The 23,512-nt window shown below is 53.9% G+C and overlaps 1 protein-coding gene across 3 annotated transcripts in view; it reads right to left on the bottom strand.

The window, feature by feature from the left end:
- PLCG1 (phospholipase C gamma 1) overlaps positions 1-17,927 on the bottom strand; it is a 35,271-nt gene extending 17,344 nt beyond the window's left edge. For all 3 annotated transcript variants that reach the window (XR_013442055.1, XM_036121368.2, XM_036121369.2), the window contains exons 1-2: positions 17,855-17,927; positions 17,051-17,405 (exon numbers count right to left, since the gene is read on the bottom strand). Coding sequence is in view for 2 of the 3 variants with exons in the window: in XM_036121368.2 (XP_035977261.1) it covers positions 17,051-17,267 (217 nt within the window). In the remaining variant the exon portion in view is untranslated. The remainder of the gene's footprint in view (positions 1-17,050; positions 17,406-17,854) is intronic.
- Between the last annotated feature and the right edge of the window lie 5,585 nt (positions 17,928-23,512).

Genomic DNA, 23,512 nt, shown 5'->3' with positions numbered 1-23,512 from the left:
CTGGGCTCCTGCCCAACCAGGAACCACAGAGGCACAGAGCAGCTCCAGGCCAGATGCCCAAGCTTCCCAAGCTCCTGCTTGGCCACACCTGGTCCCTTGCACCTTCCCCCTCATAAGGAAGGGCCAGCCTGGTCCTGATGCCCTCCAAGTGCAACAAGCCAAGCAGGCTGAAAGGACATGAGGCCAGGGTGAGACTCTCTACTATTTCCTGTGCCACCTCCCAACCCCGCTTCCCATCCCCCTGCCTCCCAGACAAACACAGAAGGGTCCCCTTTCCTGAGAGAGCCAGGGCTGGTCCCCCAGGGACTGCCATCAGGGGAGGAGACTCCCTGGGACAGGCATGGCCTCTGCCCTAGTTGGGGGGAGGGGGAGGCCAAGCCACCCCAGCTGTATGGGTCAGAACTGCAGTGGGACAGGAAGGGCAGGGACAGAGACCCTCCCAGGACCTGGGAGCTTCGGGAGGAGAGGAGAACTGCTTAGAAGAGCAGGAGAGTAGCACCCTGTTCCCAGAGACCCATGACCCAGCACTCAACCCCCACTCAGAACCATGGGAAGACAACGTTCAAGGAACACTGGGGAAAAGAAAAGCCAGGGTACTGAGAGGTCCTTGCTAGGCTGGAGACAGGGAAGTGAGACAGGGCAACTCTCTAAGGGACAAGGGCAGGATCCCACAACCAGGGGGCCAGGCTAGAATCCTGTGTAGCCGAAGAGTGTAGGGCTTCACCAATGACAAAGGGCCATCTTCAAGCTCACTCCAACCTGAGAGCGCCTGGGGTTCCACCAGCACCACCCAGCCAGCTCAGCCTGTCCAGAGGCATGGTGTGTTCATTCCTCCAAGGACCGGGTCCCCACGGCCCATGCTTCAGGAATGGCAGGAGTATCACCACACCAAGCATGGCCGTGGTAGACAGTGACAAGATAAGCTGCCTGGGCATTTAATCACCCACACACTCTCATGAAGATACAGAGACCAGCCCTCCTCAAGAGGCTTTGGGCTAATGAGGGATTACCCATGCTGGGCCAGGGACTGGCATCACAGGCCAGCTCTGAGGGCTGAGGACCTTCTGATAGCCAGACTGCCTGGTGCTCTGGGCAGAAGCCTGGGGGTTCTGGTGGCAACCTGCCCCCTCCCACTCCTTCAGGAAGCCTGCCCTGACCGTCCCCCTTCCTAAAGGCTGCCCACGCCTAGCAGAGGAGAATCATGCAGGTCTTAAATCCTAGCTGGCAGCCCTAGGCGGCCCTCACTCTTTTGGCCTCCGTTTCTCCATTAGTAAACTGGGAATTCCTCTTACCTCACAGGGTTGCAATAAGGACCCTGTCAGGAACCAGTGATCCCAGTGATGTCTGAAGGAGCCTGACCCCTGGCCTGTGTGCCTAGTGCATCAACTCGAGGCCCAGAGAAGCCAGCAGCAGCGGAGACAACTGCAGCCACCTGCCAGGGCTTTGCTGGGGTTGGGCCCAAATCTAGGAAAGGCAAAGCTAGGCCGTAGCTGCCTAAGGAAAGAATCCAAGCAGCCATTTCCCTAGCTCAAAAAGGGGTCTCGCAGGGATGGGGCACCATGAAGGAGTGGGGCTCCTGGGCCAGAGTTCAGATCAGTGCATGCAGATGTGCTCTAAGCCAGAGGCCGCTTCCTGAGCCTGCAGCACCCGGCCAGCTGCAGCCACAGCACCCCACCTGCACTCAGAAGTCCGAGGCATGTGCACCCCACCACCTCACATACGGTGGGGTATTAGAACGGGAGACTAACAGACTGAAATCACAAAGATCAATTTTCAAATCCTGTTTCCAAGCATATAGCTGGGCCTCTCTGGCAGGTCATGGATAAAGTGAAGGTTTTCGTTAGGGGTGGGACAGCCATTAACTGTTCACAGGCCAACAGATGACTACGTAAAGATATTCACGTGGGAGAGTCAAGCCTGGCCTGCCTTGACCACCCCCAACCTTGGACTGGTTTCTGTTTTGATTTTTATGCAAAAGAAAACATGCCCATTGCCTGGTGGCAGGGGCCGGCTCTAAGCATTGAGGCAGAATGCCACAAGACTGAATGTGCAAAACCAAAGCTTGCATGGCCAGGCAAGGAAACCCTCCCTTGTCTCCTCTCTTGGGCCAGGGACAGGCTCCTTGCCGGAGACCATGGAGACTAGAGATCAGCAGTTACTCAAAGCAGAGTGCTCGGGTCAGTCAGGCCTGGAGAGCAAATGACTTCGGGACGTACCAGTAGTGGTGGTCGCTTTCCCTTTAAGAGCCTCAGTGTCCTCATCTGAGCCACACAACTGATCCCAAGCACTTTGGGAGGTGGGCAGCTAGACAGCAACAAAGAAAGAGTGCTGTCGCTGTTCTCAGGGCCAGATCAGAACTTGCCTTTGCAGCAGAGTAGGTCCCCAAGCCTGGGACAGCACCTACTCCACTGGGACAGCACACTCCAAAGGGTGCCATGAAAGGGACAAGTTCAATGGCAGGAAGCCAGTTTGGAGTCTTGGAAGGGACTGAAGACAATGACCCTAGAGGACTTGTCTATGCTAGGTCCTTCTGATAGGGCTGCTTCTGGTCTTAGAATCCTGCTCCCCAACCCTCCCAGACATCAGGCCGAGCGTCAAGTGCCCTACCAGTCATACCCCTGCCTAGTGCATCAGGACAGCCACGGCAGAGAGGCAGCATCCCCGGAGACCAGGCGGCGTCCCCAGGGAAGAGAAAGGGGGTAGCAAGGGCGGGGCACCAAGCCTTTTCCAGGGTATCTTAGTGAGTATGGCTTCGCTTCACTGTGACCCCGGCAGGCTCTGGAAGGGGTAGAAGGGAGCCCAGCATCAAATCCAAATTCTAAATTAGATCCAAGCTTCTTGGTCAGGAACCAGTGTCCTAGCATCCCCTGCCGCCAGTGAGGCCACTTCCAAACAAACCCCACCCAGACAGAGGTCCTCCAAACCTCCGGCCAATTACACCCATCAAGCAAGGAGGAGGTACCTAGAAGCACCACGAACACCAAGCACTGGCAAGGCAGGTGGGAGGCACACCCCACCTCTGAGCCTCACGTCCCTCATCTGCAAAAGAGGATCACTACTCCTGGCCCTTCTTCACTGAGTGACTATGAGATGTCAGGAAGAGATACCAAAGCGATCTCACCAGAGAGACAGGAGGACATACTGAAAATCAACCTCCCCACAAATGATGAACACAGAGCTAAGAACACCAGCACCGGCACAACAGAAAACCAGAAGGAAGCGGCACATACCACGAATTTCTGGACACGAAACACGCTTTCACTGAAATAGTTTTTAGAGCATTTTTCCTTTTACAAAGTACGTAAGCTAACTGATGTAAACTTCAGTAAAAGTTACCCATACAGAAATACAAGCATATACATTTTGCAACTTAAAATAATTTCAACTCATGGTAAACTTGAAGGGTTTTGTTTTTTAATCTAGAAAGCTTGAAACCCCCCCATTCCCCTCTCTTTTCTCAGACTATAACCTTCCCCTTCCTATCTTCCAACAGAAACCATCAGAAGCAGCTCCCAGATCCCACCAGAGAGGGAGTCAAAAGCAGAGGTGTGGGTAGCTATCTACCTCGAATTTATAGGCAAGGCTGGAGGCTGGGAGACTTGGGGTCAGAGGGTCATGCAACAAAGAAAAGGTGAGAATGGGGCTTATCTCCTTCCCATGCCTGTGCAGCAGCAGAGGAGAGAGGCCAAAGCCCCTTCCCAGGGTGTACACAAGGAAACCCTGGCTGAATCCCGGGAGTCCAGGGTGTACCAGGGCAGAGCTCAGCATCTGCTTCTGGCTGGGGTTTCATCAGTCACTGCTCCCTAAACACCTGACTGAGAAGAGCAGCCAGGCCTGACCGGGCATCTGGCCCTCTCCCACCTTGATAAACAGGAAAAGGCCCTTCAGACAGCTGGATGGAGGTCTGCAGGGTCCTCCTACATGAGACCTTGAACCCATATGTACTAACTGCTTCAGGTTACAGCTGTAAAGGATCCTTGCCAGCACATGAATCATCTAGAATCCAGATTCTAGATGAATCTCCTCTTTGGAGCAATGAGAAAATGGAGGCTCCGAAGGGTCTTGTCATGGTCACATAGTGGTTCATGGCAGAACTGGGACCCTCTGCATGGCCCCAGAGCTTTCATACCATCCAGGCAGGCAGCCCTCTTGCCTAGGACGCTAGACTAAGCCCACCCATATCAGAGGTGGGAACAGCATGCCCAGGCCCCAAAGGAAGGAAGGGAAAGGAGGCCCCACCCAGAGAACTCAAAAGCTGGGAGAGAGCTGAGCAGTTGCCTATTACGCTTGTTCATTCATTCCATCATCAAATCAAACATGTATTAGGCACCTATCTCCTCAGTGTCACGCCCTGGGCTGGGTCCTGGGTAAACAGAAATCAATAAGGCACTGGAGTTCCTGCCCTTCAGAAAAGCCCCTGGCTGGTGGAGGAAACAGATGGGGAAGCAGATAACTGTGAGGTTGTGCAAAGATGGAACAACAGGCAGATGTCTGTGGTGCTGGGAGCCCAGAGAAAGTGAGCAGTGCTCCTTGGGATTTCTCAGATCACTCTGCAGAAGGCAGGTCTGGAGGGCTGAGAGCCCGTGTCAGGCAGAGGGGATCATGGAAGCCAAGGCATCAATGGAGCAGTTTGTTGGGGGGAGTGGGGGGGCATTCAGTTTCACAGAAGAGGGGGAAGGATGCTGGGCCTACAGCAGGTCTTTCCCAGAAGAGGGAAAAGCTGCAGTATGGACAAGGGCTTGCCCCAACTTTGCTGCCCAGGCCTAAATAACTCCCCAGGTAGTTCATGGGTCAGCCCCCCAGGTAGTTCATGGGTCAGCCCCCAGGGCAGAGATCCTGTGCACTCAGACCTCTGCCTCCACTGAAGGCTGCCCGTTTTTTCTAGATGTCTTGTGTGTGCCTGGCCCCCCGCTACAGGAGAGGCTGAGGACCCAGCGGGCCAGCTCCCAGAAGTGTCCAGGACCTCGAAAGCTCAATGAATGGGGTGCCTGGGTGGCTCGGTCGTTAAGTGTCTGCCTTCGGCTCAGGTCATGATCCCAGGGTTCTGGGATCGAGCCCCACATCAGGATCCCTGCTCCGCAGGAAGCCTACTTCTCCCTCTCCCACTCCCCGTTTGTTTTCCCTCTCTTGCTGTGTCTGTCAAATAAATAAAATCTTTAAAAAAAAAAAAAATTCAATGAAATGTGCATGCCTGCCCCCCCCACCCCGGTATATTCAGGCTACGTGGGGGGACAAGAACACTGTATAAGTCACTTTTCCATCCTCCTCTTTCCTGACGCTCAGAGCAATCAACATGGTTGACCACGCCCTCCCTCCTGCTTGAAGCTCTGCCCTTGGCTTCTCCCTCATGACTTCTGGTTTCCCCCTTCTTCTTGGGCTTCAGGCCTATCTGCATTACACGCTGGCCTTTGTCAAGGCCGAGGCCAAGGTCCTCTCTTCCCCTAATGCTCTACCTCCTCCCAGTCAGTCATCCATGCCCACAGATTCCACTGCTAACAGACAACTAGTCCCCACCTTTAAGCTTCAGGTCCTTCAGTCCAACTGCCTACTTGCCACCTCCCCCCTGCTCACCTCAAAAACATCTCAAAGTCAACCCCTTAAACCAAACACATTCCCTCATACTCTTCAACACTTCTCTCACCAAAACCCAGGTCTCCTGCCACACCTCTTGGGAAACTAACAGCATCACCTCCCAATAGGTACATAAACTAGAAACTTTAGAACCATCCTTTTCTCTCACCATCCCCAACCTAATCCTTGGACAAGCCCTAATACTGGCTTTATTTGTCACAACCATGTTTACTGAGCACTTAGATGAGTGGGAACCCTATGTGTCTTTTAAATCTTCTCCAATGGAGTGTGAGCTCCTTGAGGGCATGGACCATGCCTGTCAGCATTAAGATCCCAGGGCCTAGCAGGAAATGGAATGCATTAGAAGACAGGAAAATCTGGGGCTTCCCCCTGCCCCAAGAAACAGTAGGAGCCTCTGGCTAGAGATCTAAGGGATGGGCTGAAGTGGGAGGACAGGTGGAGGGGGACAGCAGAGGCCTCCTCTGCAGAGCTCCTTGTGGAGCCCCATGCAAGCCCTGGCTCCCCACCTCTTTGGTTTCCATGTTACCAGCACCATATACCCTGCTCCTTCTCGGAGGCAGGGGGTGGGAGGGAGGCGGGGGGTGGGGGATGGGAGGGAGGTGTGGGGCCAGCCCTAAACCCCCAAGAGAGTCAACCTTGACCAGGAGGTTGGAGATGTGCTAAGCAATGAAGTCATGAAGGCAAGGTCTGTTTGGCCCAGACATCCTCTTCTGTGCACCCCACTAGGCCTCTCCCATTCTAGAGCGGCTGGGCCCAGCCTCTCCACAGCAGCTGGCCACACTCCCTCTGGGCCACACCAGCCCAAGCCAAGGCACTTTCCTTGTCCTCCTTTTGCTTCCCGGGGAGGCAAGGCCCTGATGCATGATCTAGCCTCTGACCTCACTCCAAGGTGATCGGGAACTTGCTGCCTCCCCAGGAAGCCCAGCTAGAAATCTTCGAAGTTGCCTCCCCTGTCAAGAGGAATGGCTACTCTGGGACTTCCCATTCCTGATTTTAACTTCCTATAGTTCTACCCTCTTAAGACAGCTTCTGGCCTCACCTCCCCTAACAGGCTCCTTGCTGCCTCCCACTCCAGCCTGCAGAGCCTCACCCTTCCAGCGTGGGCCAATTCTCATGCCAGGGACCAGGCATCCTTGTGGAAATGCTCCAGGCACCAGGCATTCTGTTGTCACTAGAGGGGATGTTCTCCGTATTTCACTGCTAGCCTCAAGAGGCCCGGAGTAAAATCCTTGACAAAGTGACATATGCTACCCTTTCTAACCTCCTCGGTGGGTTTGCTAGGAGTTCCCAAGAAAGGCCACAGGCACATTATACTCAATTACCGCTCCGGGTAGAGTGACTAGGGTAGGAAGAGGAGAGCTGCCTCCCCAAGAGAGAAGAGCCATCAGGTGGAACAGGGGGAGGGGGGATGCAGAGGCCTATGTTGATTGCTCTGAGGGTCAGGAAAGAGGAGGATGGAAAAGTGACTTATACTCAGTGTTCTTGTCCCCCCAGGTAGCCTGAATATACGGGGGAGGGGGGGGCGGGCACGCACATTTCATTGAATTTTTTTTTTTTTAAAGATTTTATTTATTTATTTGACAGATTTATTATTTGACAGAGAGACACAGCAACAGAGGGAACACAAACGGAGTGGGAGAGGGAGAGGGAGTGGGAGAGGGAGAGGGAGAGGGAGAAGCAGGCTTCTGCTTGGGAGAGCAGGGATCCTGATGTGGGGCTCGATCCCAGAACCCTGGGATCATGACCTGAGCCGAAGGCAGACACTTAACGACCGAGCCACCCAGGCACCCCATTCATTGAACTTTCGAGGTCCTGGACACTTCTGGGAGCTGGCCCGCTGCAGAGCCCCTGCACCCCAGCACTGCCCAACCTCCCAGCTGACCTCCTGCCCCCAAGTAGGCTGAAAAGCCTTTGGGACCTGTGGCCAGATCCTCCTCTCCTTCCCAGGGTTAGTCACTCTATGAACTCAGCCCGTATCCTTGGGGCCTGAGGCTGGTCACTCAGTCCCATGGGGTTAGAATTCACCCACCACACACCCACAGCTTCACAGCCAGAGGCCCAGTGTGGTCAATGCCCTACCCCTCCCCTCCCCCCCATGGACAAGGCCAAGCCAAGGACACTGTGACCTGGGGGCATCCCTTAAACAACTACTTCCCTCAGGACATTTCAGCTCAGCCATAACCCCAGGTGTCTAAGAAAACAGGAAGCCAACCCCAAAGTGAACGGCCCACCCCTACTGAGTTAGAATTAGATCTCACACAAACAAGTGGTCAAACTTGCTGTGGCCCAGCCCCTCACCAGTCTGGTCAGTGTTCACTGCCAGGGCTTGGAGCTTCCGTCAGACCACCCACTCTTCACCATGCCCACGCCTTGCTCCCAGGCACCTCACAGCCTTTGTACAGATTCTCTAACCAATGCTGGCTTCCCAGCCAGCAGGGGGAGGGACTCCACAAGGACAGGATGGGCTGCAACAGAGAGGAAGCTGACTGTGTCTGGACCCTTAGGTTCAGCCTACAGTACTTTAGGCACAACTGTCTCCTGCTGGCTCTGGGCTTTCATGGTTTTCTGCATGTTCTAGATTCCAAGCTTCCCAGGATCAAAGATCGAGCCACCTCCTTTTCTTGCTTGCTAACCCAGCCTCCTCTGTGCCAGGCATGGGCTCAGAAAAGGAGATGCCAGTCTTCTGCAGGAGAAAGCCCCGCCCACTTATTCTGCATCCTGAGTCCTGCTGAAGCCAGGGCCACCCGCCAACACCGGGAAGGGCCCGGAAGGAAGCAGCAGAGCCTATACACAAAGCCTACATGTGGCTATAAAAAGGAGCCCTCCCTGCTTCCCCCTGGATGGGCCCGGTTCCTAGGAGGTGATGAGTTGGGGAGAGAGCTAGTACTTGCGCCTGGGCACACAGCCACTGCAGCCCCTTAAAGGCTAGCCCAGCACCACCTGGAAAGGACCCGGTGTTACAAGGAGGGGAGGGAGAACGTGAAGAGCTATGAGGATAGCAAGCAGAGACTCTCAGAGCCCCAGCTCCTGGGACCACAGGCTCCCCCAAAGCGACCAACTGCATGTCCCTAATGCCTCCTCCCCCAGCCCCAGCGTATTCACAGAAGACCCCTCTCCCACACTTCTCTCCCTCTCCTGAGGGCTCCCTGTGGAGGCACCAGCATACCCAGCAAAAGAGCTCTGGGAGCAGCTATGAGGACGCAGTGAGAAGCTCTACCTCAGGGGTGACCGCAGGAAAGCTGTGGCCGCAACAGACTAGGCTCGGGGCAGCTCCAGGAGGGGCACAGCAGGGAGACGGCAATTAGGCAGGGGCACAGATAGGATAACCCCAAGTCTGAACACAAGGTACCTACTGCAGAGAGCCCGGCCACGCAGGCAGCAGTCTGTCTGCCCCAACAGCAGAGCTACGGGCACCACTGCCCACGCCAAAGCCACGGAAATGAATTCCTCCCTAGCCTCTGCTGACCAAAGCCCTCTCCGGCCTAGTCTGCCCAGTGTTCAGGCCCTGTACCAGGAGGCTGACCCAGAGCCACTGAGGCCATTCTCCAGAAACAAGTGGAGTGGCTTGTCGTGGTCACATACATGCAGTGTAAGTGAAAAACGAGCCTCAGTTGTTGTCTGCAACTGAGAGAGATCTGGATTGCTCATTATCAGAGCACCCTCACCTCACCTCACCTGACAGAACAGCCTCTGGTTTGTTTCCTCCACAGCACTCCCCAGGCCCTGTAATTATTTTTTCTGTCTGGTTGCAGATGTCTTTTCTGGCTATACCTATCTTAACCTTTACATTTTTTACTGGACTCCACGGTGCTTGGCACGTCAGCAAATGCCAGAGTCCAAAGCCAGGGTAGCACAGTGGGGTTCTGCTTGTTCAGTGCGCCACAAAGGGCGCAAGAAGGCCAGGGTTTGGGGGCTTTTTATCGTTGTTTTAAGGAAAGAGTAGCTATAGAGATAAAGCACACCAGGGTAGAGACCTACTACCACTGGAGTAAGCCAGAGGTTGCAGTTCTCACGTCCAGCTTAGCAGGCCCAACACACAGCAGCATGCCCACAGTAAACAAGGGCAAATGAAGGAACACATCAGATGAATGAATGCACTTGAGCTTGTCATCAGGGGTCCTGGAGAGGCCCTTCTCAGAGTGCCTGGAGCATGGAGCCCCGGGTCCCCATCTCCCTGCGGAAGCCCAGGTGCGGTCGTCATCATGAGCCAGTCACAACAGGTCAGAGCAGGGCTCTTCTGTCCCTGTACCTCAGATCACCTGCTATCGTCCCCCCCAGCAGGAGTGTGGGAAAGCAATTTGATGGGGGTGCCGTGGCAAGATGAAGGCAGCACATAATCTAGAGGAGCGCCTAGGTCCCCTCTGTCCATGGACAGAGGCCTGGGCTGGTCAAACAGCACATCTGGCCAGGGGGCAGAGTGGAGATCAGATCACTCTGCCCTCATAAAAAAACACGCTGGTCCTACAGAAGTCTATCTTCTCGTCATTTTCTCAAGAGTGGAAAAACATCTGAATATTGTAGCGGGAATCAGAGATCCTAGGCTCCAATCCTGGCACTGCCATGAACTTGCTGTGTGACCTTACCCTTGGGGCCTTGGTTTCTCATCTCTAAGAGAGGCCTAACTATTCTTGTCCTCCTTTGGTTCACAGAGCTGTGGTGGCACTCAAACGATACCACGGATGAGAACTCTACTGCACTAGGAGAGATACCGAATTTTCTCGTGCCCCAGTCCTCTGTGTACAGACTCAGGGAGGGAACAAAGAGAACAAGCAGGAAACAGACTTCTAGCCCAGGCTGCCAGAGCAGCCACCAGTGGCCACACTTGGTGGGGGAAAGCACTGGAGCTCTGTAGTTAGCTAAGGTGAAAACGAAGGAAACAAATACTTCTTAAGTGCCCACAAATGCCAAATGCTGTGTAGAGCCCTTTCACATAAAATCTCTTATTCTCATACACAACCTCATTTGGCTACTTTAATATACAGCTCTGTGAGGAAAAAATTAATTTTACAGCTGAAAATCAGTTTCAGATAGGTTAAAGTTACTTGTCCAAGGTCACAGGAAGAGCTGAGACTCGAACCCAAATCTGACTCTAGCCACAAATTTTCAGTCCTATGGAGCCCAATTATCAGTGGCCGCTCCAGGCCACTCATCACCTTGGCTCTGCCTAGTCTTGTCATCTGTTACCATACTGCTCTCAAAGAGGTCCCTCCAGGGAAGCACGGGCACCATGCCTCTCTGAACAAAGCACTCTGTACGGAGCACCAGCACAGTCCCCTCCTCCTACCCCGCTTCCATTTCTCCCATGACTCTCCTCAAAGCCCCCACCAACTTCTCCAGTTCTAAGGGAATGGGGGGGCGGGGAGTCTCCTATCCCCTGATATCAGGCCTTTGCGACATTAGGCCTCACTTCCCCCCTCTAACTTATCCATCTCTGACCTCTTTGAAGCCACATCAGAGGAAAGGGCACAGAATGGGAAGAGATGCCATGAGTTAATGAAGACTGACAGGAAGAGTGACAGGAAAGGCAGAGACAGGCCCTATCATACTGACGGGGTAGCATTAAAGCACTTCCTAGAGGGGCGCCTGGGTGGCTCAGTCGGTTAAGCATCTGCCTTCAGCTCTGGTCACGATCTCAGGGTCCTGGGACCGAGCCCCATGGGCTCCTTGTTCAGCAGGGAGTCTGCTTCTCCTCTCCCTCTGCTCCTCCCCACCCCTTGTGCTCTCTGTCTCAAATAAATAATCTTAAAAAAAAAAAAGGGGGGGAGTGCCTGGGTGGCTCAATTGGTTAAGCGTCTGGCTTCGGCTCAGGTCATGATCCTGGGGTCCTGGGATCAAGCCCCGCGTCGGCCTCCCTGCTCAGCAGGGAGTGTGTTTCTCCCTCTGCTCCTCCCCCCAATTCTCTCTCAAATAAATAAAATCTTTAAAAAAGAATAAATAAAGCACTTCCTAGAAGAGAGGGGTCTCCAATCAATGTGTTCAGATAGCATTTATCGGGGCAAGGCACATAGAAATAGGCCAGTATGATACCAAACAGCAGCTGCTTTCAGCCAACTGCTCTGTCACCTTGCAAAAGTCAGCAGCAGGAAAGAGCCCTGACAACAGCGGGCTGCTGAGAGTTTGGTGCAAGAGAATGGGTGGGCCTCCTCATCTCCCAATCAAAGGGCCTGGTGGCCAGGCTCCAGCCCCTCAATATGACAGGTACATCGGCTCCCTTCAGCTACTGGGTCCTCCTGGGAACTTAATCCTCATCCTCCTCGTCAGAGCTCCCACCGCACCACACTCTGTGAAGCCCTCTATGAAGATCTTCCTCAATTCGTCACAAAACCCCTTATGAGACAAATGCAGCTTGTTACTATATCCCCCTTTTGTAGACAAAGAGCCCAGAGAGAAAGTCACACACTCAAGGTCACAGAGCAAGTAAGTGCACAACCTAGGCAGTCTTGAGTTCAGAACCCAAATGTTAAACTACTGTGCCCCCACCGGCTCATCCCTCCAGACCCAGCCCCCGACCCTCCACCGCTTCTGAGTCCCTGCCCGGCCTCGCCTCCAGAGGAAGTCCTGCCCCTGCTCACCAGCTCTCTCCTGCAAACTGCAGTAGCTTTACTGGTTTCCCTCAACCTCTCCAAGATAGAATGCAAGACAGCCCCACTTCAGCCTCTGCTGACAGGACAGAGCAAAACCCAAGAGCACGGCACCCTGTGGCCCTCCCTAAACTGCTCCCAACCAGCCCCAGCCTTATCTCTACCACATTAAATGCATACCTGAGCCCTGCACAGGGATCCCCCTTGTTCAACACGGACACAGGCAAGTTCTTCAATCAGTCAAGGCACAGCTCACAGCTCACAGGTCACCCGCCCTCCCCGCGCCACCCACCCCCCCGCCAGAAGCCTTCCCTGGCTCTCTCCTGTCCACCCCAGCTCACTAAGCAGAGCTCGCTACTCTGCACTCACAGAGCTCTTGGTATAGACCTTTATTATGGTACATAGCACACATGGTTATAATTACACGTTCCCAATTCTGTCTCTTCCAGGAATGTGGGAGTTCCTTAATGGCACAGTCCATGTCTTACTCACCCTTAGTGCCTAGCACTGGGCAAATAGGTGTTCCAACAATATTTATTGAATAAATTCCCCTCATTCCAAGAGGCTACACAAAACAAGGTTAGTGGCAAAGACCTCTGGCCAATGACTCAAGCCTATGCATCTGTGTATGTACACACACACACACACACACACACACACACACACACACACACACACACGGTATCTTGAACCCAAATTGGACTGAGTCTAAAGCCACAAACCTCCAGTTACTGTGGGTCAATTACCAACGGCTGCTCATGTCCATTCCTTATCCCTGGCTCTGCCTAGAATCTTGTCACCTGTTACTATACTGTTCTCAAAGACAACCGCCCCCAAACAGGGCAGCATGGATGCGTCCCTGAACAAAGCACTCCACAAGGTGCACAAGAACATACCCCTCCTCCAACTGTACCCCCACTTCTCCTAGGACTCTCCTCAGCTGGAAGTGTGTGTGGAGAGGGGGGCAATGTTGGGTGTGCTCAGCTTCTCCAGTCACCTGTGAAATAGGCCCCTTTCCTAGGTTCACAGGAAAGAGAGAGCCCCAGCTGGACGGGGGGCCTGGCAGAGCTGGTCTGGAAACCCACACATCAGGGCAAGCCTCGGGTGCTGAGGAAACACTCAGAGGTCTGACTTCCCCTGGAAAAACTACAGTCAGACAGGAAATACACAGGCAGGGACGGCTAGCTCTGGACTTCCGGACACGTGTTCTTGCCCCTTTCCCATTGGGAGCAATCAACCAGGACAAAGAAAACCCCCACGACACCCAGCCTGCCTACCTCAGGCACTTCAGGCCCAGTCGGCAGAGCAAGCCTCACGGTCTGTGTCCTCACCAGCCTGACAGCCACAGAGGTCAAGCCCCAGACAACTGGTCCCAATATCACCTCCTCTCTGAGCCTGACTGCCTTGTCTGAGCGGTTTGCTCTCTTCTGCCACCACTACCTCCCCACCCCATCAAAGGTACAACCAGGAATCATCATTGTCTGTTTGTTTCCCTGAGGGCAAGGACCTGTTTTCATTCATCACTTAAGGAGGCCTAGCATCTAGAAGAGTAGGGAAGAATCAAAGTGGAAAGCGTGAGGCTCCAAAAGTCCCCACAGATGAGCATGGCTGTCATTCAAAGCCCTCCGTGGAGCCTCCATCCAGGCCATGATGCCCACAATGACCCCTGACTGAACCTGCTCACCCCAGAAAGGCATCAGAAGGAAAAGTATGGAGCCAGAACCTAGAGGGGCTGAGGGTCAAAAATTTCTCCTTGGATGGCCAGCCAGTCAATGATTGGAGAGCTGGGTCCAGCTGAGACTGTCACATACTAGCACTCTCACCCCATGGCACAATTCACTCCCTGTATTTCCATTTCCTCATCTGTAAAATGGGGTGGGACTCCAGACACAGCCCCCCTACCCAGGACCCTTGTGAAGATTAGCCAAGAAAATATGATGAAAAGTCTCTGTAGCACTCAGCAGGAAGTCTGTAACTGCTTTGTATTCATTTATGTATCTGTAACATAAAAAGCCAAACATCAACCTGGTTCCTGTCACATCACCATGACAACTAGTACCAAAGCACTCCCCCACCCCTTTTGAGCCAAACTACCACTCTAGAAATCAGCACGTGTCAGCCCCAATTCACAAGTGGCAAAGTGAAAAGGCAGGGAGTTAGGTCGGAATGAGGTCTGATGCATGAGTGCTGTACATTTTCATTGAACCACAGCATCCCTCCTTCAGGTCCACAGACACCCTGCGGGTAGCAGAAGCGCCTCTCTCCTTGGCCAGGCTACAAGCACTACATGGAACCCTGGCAGAGTCAGCAGGAAAAGGCCAGATGGCAGGGGACACAGCTGGCAGCCCAACCTTCCCCAGAGCCTGCAGAGGGGGGCTGCAGGGATCAGTACCCATCAACAAGGTGCACCATGAATGGGCAGAAGTGGGGTAGCTTCGGTGAGAGGCTCCATTTACAAGGTGTGAACTCTACATAACCATCTGCTAGCATTTTTACTCAGACTCCTTCAATCTGGGCCTCCAAAATCAAAGGGCGAAGGCTCCTATATTCTTTGCCTGCACTCCCAGCTGATGAGATCACTGAATCTGTACTTCTCTAGCTGACCTACCCCTGGGGGCCGGGGCCATTGGGTCCTCTGCATTCCTGTCACCATCCCGTGAAGACCTGAGACACCATGGACAAGACTCTTCCTTCTCCACACCCCTCCCTCCTGCTCAGGCCCCAACTTACAAATAAGATAGTCACACCCAGGAGTCAGATGCGCAGATCTCCATAGATTTACTCCATAAATTTTACTCTGTCATGTACTGTGCTATATATGATAGGTGGGAGGGTGAGGAGATGGGTTGAAGCAAAACAAAACCATTTCCTCCCCTTTTCCGGGTAGTGATCTAAGTGAAATGTGAACTTGGTACCCCTCCTCCTCCCTTTCTATCCCCTCAGGCTCTCCTACAGCCACACTCCACCACCCTCAACACTGACAGTCCAGCATGGAGGGCAGGCATAGTCTATTATTTCTATTGTTATTAAGAACAGCTTACATTTATTAAATGTTTACATCGTATCAGGCTCTGTGCTAGAGGTTTTACAATTCTCATTCAATCTCCAAAGCAACCATATATAGTGTATATATTACCACTCCTGTTTTACAGATAAGGAAACAAAGCTCAGAGAAAATAAGTAACTGGCTAGATAAATAACTGGCCCGCAACTAATATATGGGCTTCAGATCCAGCCTTGCCTTCAACCACGGTGCTGCACTTATTGCCTGCTGATCACATGCACGGTTTGAAGTGCAGTCTATTAGTTACCCAGGAAATCTCTATCAGGGAACCTCCAGCCAGTGCCACCAACTGAGTAGGGCACAGGGAGCACCATAAAAGCAAGGAAGAGGCTGTGCCTGGAGTCTTGATGCCTGGGTGATATCCCCAGGACTATCTGGTTCCCTGAGGTGTCTGTCCTTCCACAACTTTGGAATCCAGTCTCTCAAATCACTAAAATTTTCTCTCGATAGCTGACAGGGCTGATGGAGGCAGAGGAAGGCAGCTGCCATTTCTGAGTTCAGCAGCCGTATCAGATCTGGAGTTTGTAGTTGAGGATGGCTGCCTCACCACAAGACTTTCCTTCCTCCCAACCTCCTCACCCATCTACACACATGTACACCATACCCAAGGAGGTCTGCAGGACCCTCCCTTGGGGGTGTCACTTCCTGACCCCCCTCCTCCACATGGACCCGGTTCTGACCCTGGCTCTAACACCAGTCTCTAGAGGAGTCCTTGCAGGAAGCAACCCACAACCTAGGGTTGCAGACACACTTGAAGGTGGGGGTATGGAAGGCAGAGCTGGGTGCCCATCAACCACAGCACAGGCATGCACTAAGTGGCATAACACTGAAAGATCAGGGGTTTCTCAAAATCCCCCAACTCCCTCCTCCCAACTAGACCTGTCCCAAAGCAGCCAAGCTCAGGCCTGAGAAGGCAAAGAGGCAGGAAACCAAAAGTAGCTACTCCCGGCTCCCTACAGCCATGGAACACAGGACGCAGCACACAAAGGGCTAGACCCCAAATTGGCTGCACACTCTTGAAAAAAGTACCTGACTCCAAGGCACTGAGGCTGGCCTTTCTGGGCCAAGCTCTTGAGAATGTGCTTCCAAGGGCAAGGGGAGCCTGGCCCCTTTACCAAGAGTCCCTGTCCTGGCTCTGTGTCTGCCCACCCACGCAGACCTCTAAAATTCAGCTTCAAGACAAAAGCAGCAGCGGGAAAAAGCCACTGCCTTCTCTCAGGCTTTTCCAAACCAAACAGGACCACCTTCCACCCTCTCCCCAAGAGACAGATGAGTAGGCCTGGCTCTGATCCAAAACCAACCCTACCCCAACATCTAAGTTCTACCCAGGGAACCCAAAGGTTCCTTTGCAAATAGAGCCCAACCCGGGGGCCCAGAAAGTTTCACCAAGACTACTCCTTTGGGGAAAAAGGTGGTGGGCGGTGACCGTCTGGTCTGGCCGGATTCTGGGGCTAGGTGGGTTGACTCTGCCTGGGCTTCCCCCGCCTCGGTCAACACCACTCCCGGGGTTGGGGGGACCCAATGCCTGCCCCGCCGGTCTCCAACGGGCTAGGATTTTTAGGCCTCTGGGCAAAGCGCCTGGAACACTCCCCCCCGGGCGGGGGCAGGGGGTGTCCTGTCAGGTGACTGAGGACCCGGATGCCCCCCGCCCCCGGTGACCACCGGGGACGAAGCGGGGGCGGGGCCCGGAGGCTGTGGGGGAGGGCCCGAAAGTTTACCCAAGTCACTCCAGCGGCGGCCTGGGCGCGCGGGAGCCCAGCGCGGACTCCCGCGGCCCCCGCGCACAGCGGGCCCCGGGAAAGGGCGCACTTACTGGCCCCCTCGATCTTGTCGGCGCCACGGCTCCACGTGATCTGCCGCGTCTCCAGCTTGACCTGGAAGGTCTTACGTTCCGGCCGCTGCGACTTCTTGGAGTAGAACAAAGTCATGACGGTGCCCACCTCGAGGCTGCGGCAGAGGTGCAGCACCTCGGCGTCCGAGGGCGCGCCGGGCCCGCAGCCATTGGCACAGGGGGACGCTGCGCCCGCCATGACTTCTGCACTGGGGGTGGGGGTGGAGGGAATGGAGGGGGCGGCGGCGGCGGCGCGGCGGCGCGGCGGCGCAGGCCCGACCGGCGGGAACAGGCGGCGACGGCTGAGGCGGCCGGCAAGCGGGCCCGGCGGCGGCTCCTGCGGGCGGAGACGGGGCGGGGCCTGAGCGGGAGGCGGGGCGGCTCTCAGGCCCCGCCCCGGCCCGCGCGCCGGGAACAAAGGCGCCCGCGCGCCCGTGGAGAGGACCCCCGCCCGCCGCCTTCCGCGCCTGCGCCCCGCGACCCCCGGACAGGCCCCGGGCGGGGACGCGGGACGCAATGGCGGCGGGAGCGCGCGCGCCGCTCGCGGTCAACCAGCTCGTCCCTCCGTCCCGCAGAGCTTCCTCACGCTGCCTCGGCCGGCCCCGTCACGCGCGGCAGCCCCGCGCTGGCCCGTCAGTCAGTCGCACACGCACAGGCGGCCGCCCAGCCCACTGTCCCGTACAGGCCCAGCCGCAGCCGTTTTCTCAACCCCGCTCCCCGCGCGGCGGCCGGGAGAAGAGGCGAGGGTGCAGAGCGCCCCCAGGCCCGCCGGCCGAACCCGGTTACCTGGGCGGGCTGCCCGGCGGAGGGAGCCAGCCAGGCCAGGCCGGGCCGCCTCACACCCGCGGCGGCGGCGGCGGCGGCGGCGGCGGCGGCGGAGGCGGGTCCTCTGCGCGCCCTCTCCGGGGAGGGGCGGGGGCGGAGCAGCCTGCGGATTGGCCGGCGGGCTCTGATGGACAGCGGGCCTGTCCCGCCTCTCCCTCTTGGCCGCGCAGGGCTGGCCCTCAGGCCGCTCCTGCGACGGCCGGGCTCCCGTCTGTCCCTCCCCTGCGGCCAGTGTGGCCTTCGACGGACCCGTCATTCGGAGAAGCCCCCACGCCTGAGCGTCCGCTGTAGGGCCTTTAGACCTGTGGCCCCCGGTGGCCTCCATCTCTGTGCTTCTCATCAGCCACTGCCCCACCTCACGCTCCGCCTCCACGCGCCCCTCTTGCAAATGCTTTCCGGAGCTTTGGTTTTCGTGGCCTAATTCCCCGTGTTTTCCTCCTGCCTCTCAGGCCGCTGCCTTTCAGCCCCAGAAGTTTCTCTTCCTCTGGGCTGGGTCCTGAGCCAGTTCCTAAGGCGACCCGACCTTTGCCATGGCTTCACCCCAGACCCAGGCACCCGTAGCCCCAAATCTGTATTTCCCCGACATCCCACTGTCTGTTCCACGGCCCCGCTCAACATGAGCGTCTCACCTTCCTCCTCAAACTGCTCTTTCCACAGCCTTCACTTTCTCGGAACATGGCACTAAGTCTTCCAAGGTGCTTGGGCCAAAACCCTTGGAGTTATCCTTGATTCCTCTGTTGGCCTCAACCACCCGGCAATCTAGCAAGGCCTTTTTGCTCTACCATCGGCTATCTCCACTCCACCCACAAGCCTGACGTCCATCTTGTCTCATCCAGACTATTTACTCTCCCTGATCTTGCCTGCATCTATTCATGCTTTAATCTTTAAGAAGAAATTAAATCGCGATCCCCTACCTCCAGCCTCAAACCCTTCATGACTTCCCACTGCACTTAAAATCTATACTCCCTCCTCTCCCAGCTGGTCCTGTATGGTCGGGCCCCTTTCTCTCTCTTCCTCCCCTTCACCCTCCATGCTCCAGCCACAAGGCCTTTTAGTGGTTATTTGAATAATTCACACTCTGTCTTCTTGAAGCCATTCCCTAGACTTGCCCCTGCAGTGTAGCTGCCCCCGTCGCAAACTGAAGACACCTGTGGTCACAGTGGAGCCGGTCTGACAGATGCTGAGTCAGGCAAAGCAGGACAACTTTAGAGTCTAGAGGCCCAGCAGAGCATTCAGCTGATGCCAGAAAAGGATCCAGGTTTCAGGAATTCGTGAGTATATGAGTGTGTGCTCAGACAACCTACCCAGCTGGGTGGTGACTCGTGTCTGGGGCTGCCTCTGACTTTATCTTGCTGCAGTGGTAATTTGTGTGGGTTTGTGTTTAGATTCCCTCAAGTGTGGCCCCTAGAAAGCTGAGAATCCAGCATGAAGCTGAGACTTTTGTAGGCTTCAGCCACCTGGGGAAGGTGGAGTGATTGAGATGGACTGCCACCTAGTGCCCACCCTTTAAAGTGGGAGGGAGGGCACTAAAGTTGACCCAGTGTCTGGCCTAGCACTACGAGGCTTACAGGTGTAATCACACCTGATCCTCGTAATTACCCTCTAATCAGGGATTATTGCCCCCAATTTACTGATGAGGAACCTGAGATTCAGATAAGTTCTACAACTTGCCCCAAGGCCACATAAGTAACAAGTGGGAATTTGAACCCAGGTCTGTCTTGAGCCCATGCTTTTTTTTTTTTTCTTTGCTTCACAAGAGAGCCTTAAGTTGGTCCTGGTGGTCAGCAGTCAGTGGGCACAGAGTCTAGCTGGCCAGTCAGTACAGGTGAGGGGAGGCCCTGGGCATGGCTGGCCCTGGGCACAGGGAACTTCACAGAACATGAATGCTCACAGAGTATGGCTTGGGCTGCCTTGGGCTTAAAGTGGTGCTGCCCCTGAGCTGCCCCGTGCTGGACCTTAGTGTCCTGGGTTGGGAGAAAAAGAGAAATCCAACCTGGACCAACCGTCCAGGAATTCAGACATAAAACAGATAAACAGTTATGTAGGGACGGTTGTGATGGCGGGTAGGGAGGAAGAGCACAGAGGGTACCAGATAAAACACGAGGGACACCTACTTTAGCTCCCTCTTAGTAGAAAAGGAAGGCCTCTCTAGAACTCAGCAGAGGTCTACAGGATGTGAATAGCTGGCCAGGTGAATTATTAGAGGTGGGTTGGGAGAAAGTACTTTCCAGGCAGAGGTAACAACATGTACAAAGGCCCTGAGGCCAGAAAGAGCTTCATGAGTGTAGGAATAAAAAGGCTAGAGTTTTATTAAGTGAGGGGGAACACGGCAGGTGATGAAGCCAGGAAGACAGGTGGGTGGGGACTGAACGGGGCCTCTCTCTGCTTATCTGATCTTATCCATTTGTCCTGGACACCCCCTGCGAAGTGCTACAGTCCTCGTTGAGCTTCTTGTGCTGACTTGGGCAGCCTGCAGGCTGTGATACACTTTTAAAATTTCTGTGTCTCCATTTTCTGAGAGCTTCCTAGCACGCAGACCATATTTCCTTGCTTTTGCTTTTGCCTCCAGGGCCAGGCCCCCAGGGGCTCCAGAAATCTCTGTCAACAGGAGCTCATATTTTCAGTCTGCTGCCAGGCACTTAATCAGAAAAAAGGCCCCATTTCCTCCTGGGACTTCTGAGCTGGCATCTCAGGCCTCAGGTGCCTCCCTCCACCAAGAGAGATTCAGGAAAAGCAGGGCATGCAGAGGGTGTGGCTGGTTTGGGCTTCCCCCAGCTCAGCATATATATGGGTACGTGGGTGTTCCTGGCAATGCACGCAGCTGCGCTGGCTTGGAGGGAGCAGCCTAGAACCCACACAAGACACACGCCCTGACATCACCCAGGCTAGCCCTGCTTGGGCCTGTTTCTGTCAGCACTTGTGCTTCAACATGCCCCGGCCCACCCCATACCTAGGTGTGCCTGGATTCTGAGTATGGGTCCCAGCTCAGATGCCCCTCTGGCCCTGACCTCATAGATGTTTATTTATCGAACACTTAGAACAGCACTTGGCATACAGTAAGCCCTATATAACTGCTTTACCCACATTTGGCTCATTTACTTATTACAGCACTATGAGATAAATACTCTTATTATTCCCAACCTACAGATGAAAAATCTGAGGCACAGAGAGAGTAAGAGACGTACTTATGGACACACAGCTGAGAGATGGCAGAGATGGGGTTCAAACCCAGGCAGCCTGGCTCCAGAGTCAATGCTAATGTTGCCTTCCGTGTGGATATGAATTATTTCGTTGTGTATTCTCACCCCTTTCCATAATACCCCTACCTGATGTTTTCTATTTTTAGTTATAGATCTTCCTTGCCTTATGATGGGGTTACATCCCAATAAACCCATCATAAGTTGAAAATATAGTAAGTCGAAAATGCATTTACTGTAATTGACCTACTGAACATCATAGCTTAGCCTAGCCTACCTTAAATGACCTCAGAACACTAACATTAGCCTATAGTTGGGCAAAATCATCTAACACAGAGCCTATTTTAATAAGGTATTGAATGTCTCATGTAATTTACTGAATACTGTAGTGAAAGTGAAAAACAGAACGGTTGTATGGGTGCAGGGTGGTTGTAAGCGTATGGGTTATTTACCTTCTTGATTACACAGCTGACTGGGAGTCATGGCCATTGCCCAGCATCACAAGAGAGGATCACACTGCATATTGCTAGCCGGGAAAAGATCAAAATCCAAAGTACAGTTTCTACTGAATGCATATCACTTTCGCACCATCATTAAGCTAAAAAATCGTGAGTCAAACTATCATAAATCGGGGACCGTCTGTATTTGGTTAAATGTCACAGATTAGGTTCTTTGGGAAGCAGACTCGGTGGCAGAGGCTAGTGTGCAGAATGTTTGAGAGGGAGGGCTCTTGGGATCCACACTGTGGGAGAGAGAGAAGGAAACAGGAGGGGGCACAGGGAGAAGTTAAGCTGTGACGCAGGCCTGGTGACAGCCTCAGCCAACCTCCAGGGAGCTGTCGTCTGGAGCTGGCTTGAAATGGCTGGGCTTTCATAGTCCCACTTCAGTCAGCCCTGGGAAGAGCACAGCCTCAGTCGCATGGCTCTCTGGAACCGAGGCGATCTTTGAGGGCTGACAGGTCTCCCAGCAGTTGGGGCAACAAGTGCTTCCTTGAAGGAGAATCTCTGTGCCCACCTCAAATGTATTCCATTCCCATCCTTTAAAAAAATTTAGAGTATTTAAAACAAAGGACAAAAATATTGCACTGTAGAATTGGAATAGGCTATTATAAGAAGGAGGAATATAATACGGTTAGTATGGCTTAACATGACTGCTGTTACTGAGAATCAAATGAGGCTGAGCTTCCCGGTAGCCAAAGCAAAAACTTTTTATTCTGTTAACTGATTCCCTGGGGGAGAAAAATTTTCCTGGGGTGAAATTATAAAAGATGTTTCTCATATGGACACTTATTTGATTGAGATAATAGAGAATGCTCCCAATAGATATGCAGTTTTCATTCGTTCCTGGTAATGATCTTGCATGAATATAGAAGGGATAATATAAAAGTATAGCTCAATGAAGCCCCTTCCACAACTGAAAGTAGGCAGAGTCATAGACTTACAGTTTTGTTTCCTCACACCCCTTTCTTTAAAACTGTTCTTTAAAATTTTTGCTTGGTAGTTTATGTTAGGTGTCTGACCAGCTCATCTCTGAGTTTGAGCTGGCTAACCTGTACCTCCGTATACAGCTGGTACTTAATACTCACCTCAGTGCACCTTGAGCTCCACCCCACAACCTACAGTTCAGGCTCTTGACCTCTGGCCCCAATATCTATCTATGGCTCCAACTTAGTTGTTGGATCTCACGCTGCTGCTTCTTCTTTTTTTAAAGATTTTACTTATTTCTTTGAGAGAGAGAGAGAGAGTGAGCACAAGCACGGGGAGGGGCAGAGCGAGAGGGAGAAGCAGACTCCCGGCTGAGTGGGGAGCCCACGTGGGGCTCGATCCCAGGACCCTGGGATCATGACCTGAGCTGAAGTCAGGCGCTTAAACGACTGAGCCACCCAGGCACCCTGGATCTCACTTTTTAGGTCATGTTTTTCTGCTTCCCTTCATACCTGGGATGGACCCTCAGCCCCTCCAGAGCCTCGTGTTTTCAAGGCAAAACCAGGCCTGGCCCAGCCACTGCCAGGACTTCTCTCTCTGCAGACTCTACTAACCTTTTGCTCACGGGCTCTTGTAGTGGGCTCCAGGTGTTGTGGCAGGAGAGCTGGGCTCCAGATGTACCTTGTTCAGGGAGGTGGGCAGGGTTACTATAATTGCTTCACTGAAGTAAGAGAAGGGGAGAGCCCTTGCTAGCCACTGGCCCAGTCCCAGGCTTACCTGCGGTTTTTCTGCTTTCTCTTCCTTTCTTCCAACAAACTCTCCTGATGCTCTTCTATAGCAGTAAGACAGCAGGGATGAATCAGACCAAGTTCTCACTCCACTTGTGGGTAAAGAAATGCCAACAGACATTTATCAACAGATGACAATTCAGTGTGATAAGGCCCCTGGAGCACTGAGAAGAGACACCTGTTGGTAGCTGTGAGGGTAGAGCTAAGTGA

The sequence above is a fragment of the Halichoerus grypus genome, chromosome 10, assembly GCF_964656455.1.
Source record: "Halichoerus grypus chromosome 10, mHalGry1.hap1.1, whole genome shotgun sequence".
Lineage (NCBI taxonomy): Eukaryota > Metazoa > Chordata > Mammalia > Carnivora > Phocidae > Halichoerus > Halichoerus grypus.
Note: the sequence above shows the minus strand (reverse complement) of the source record. Positions and strands in the feature narration are given on the sequence as shown.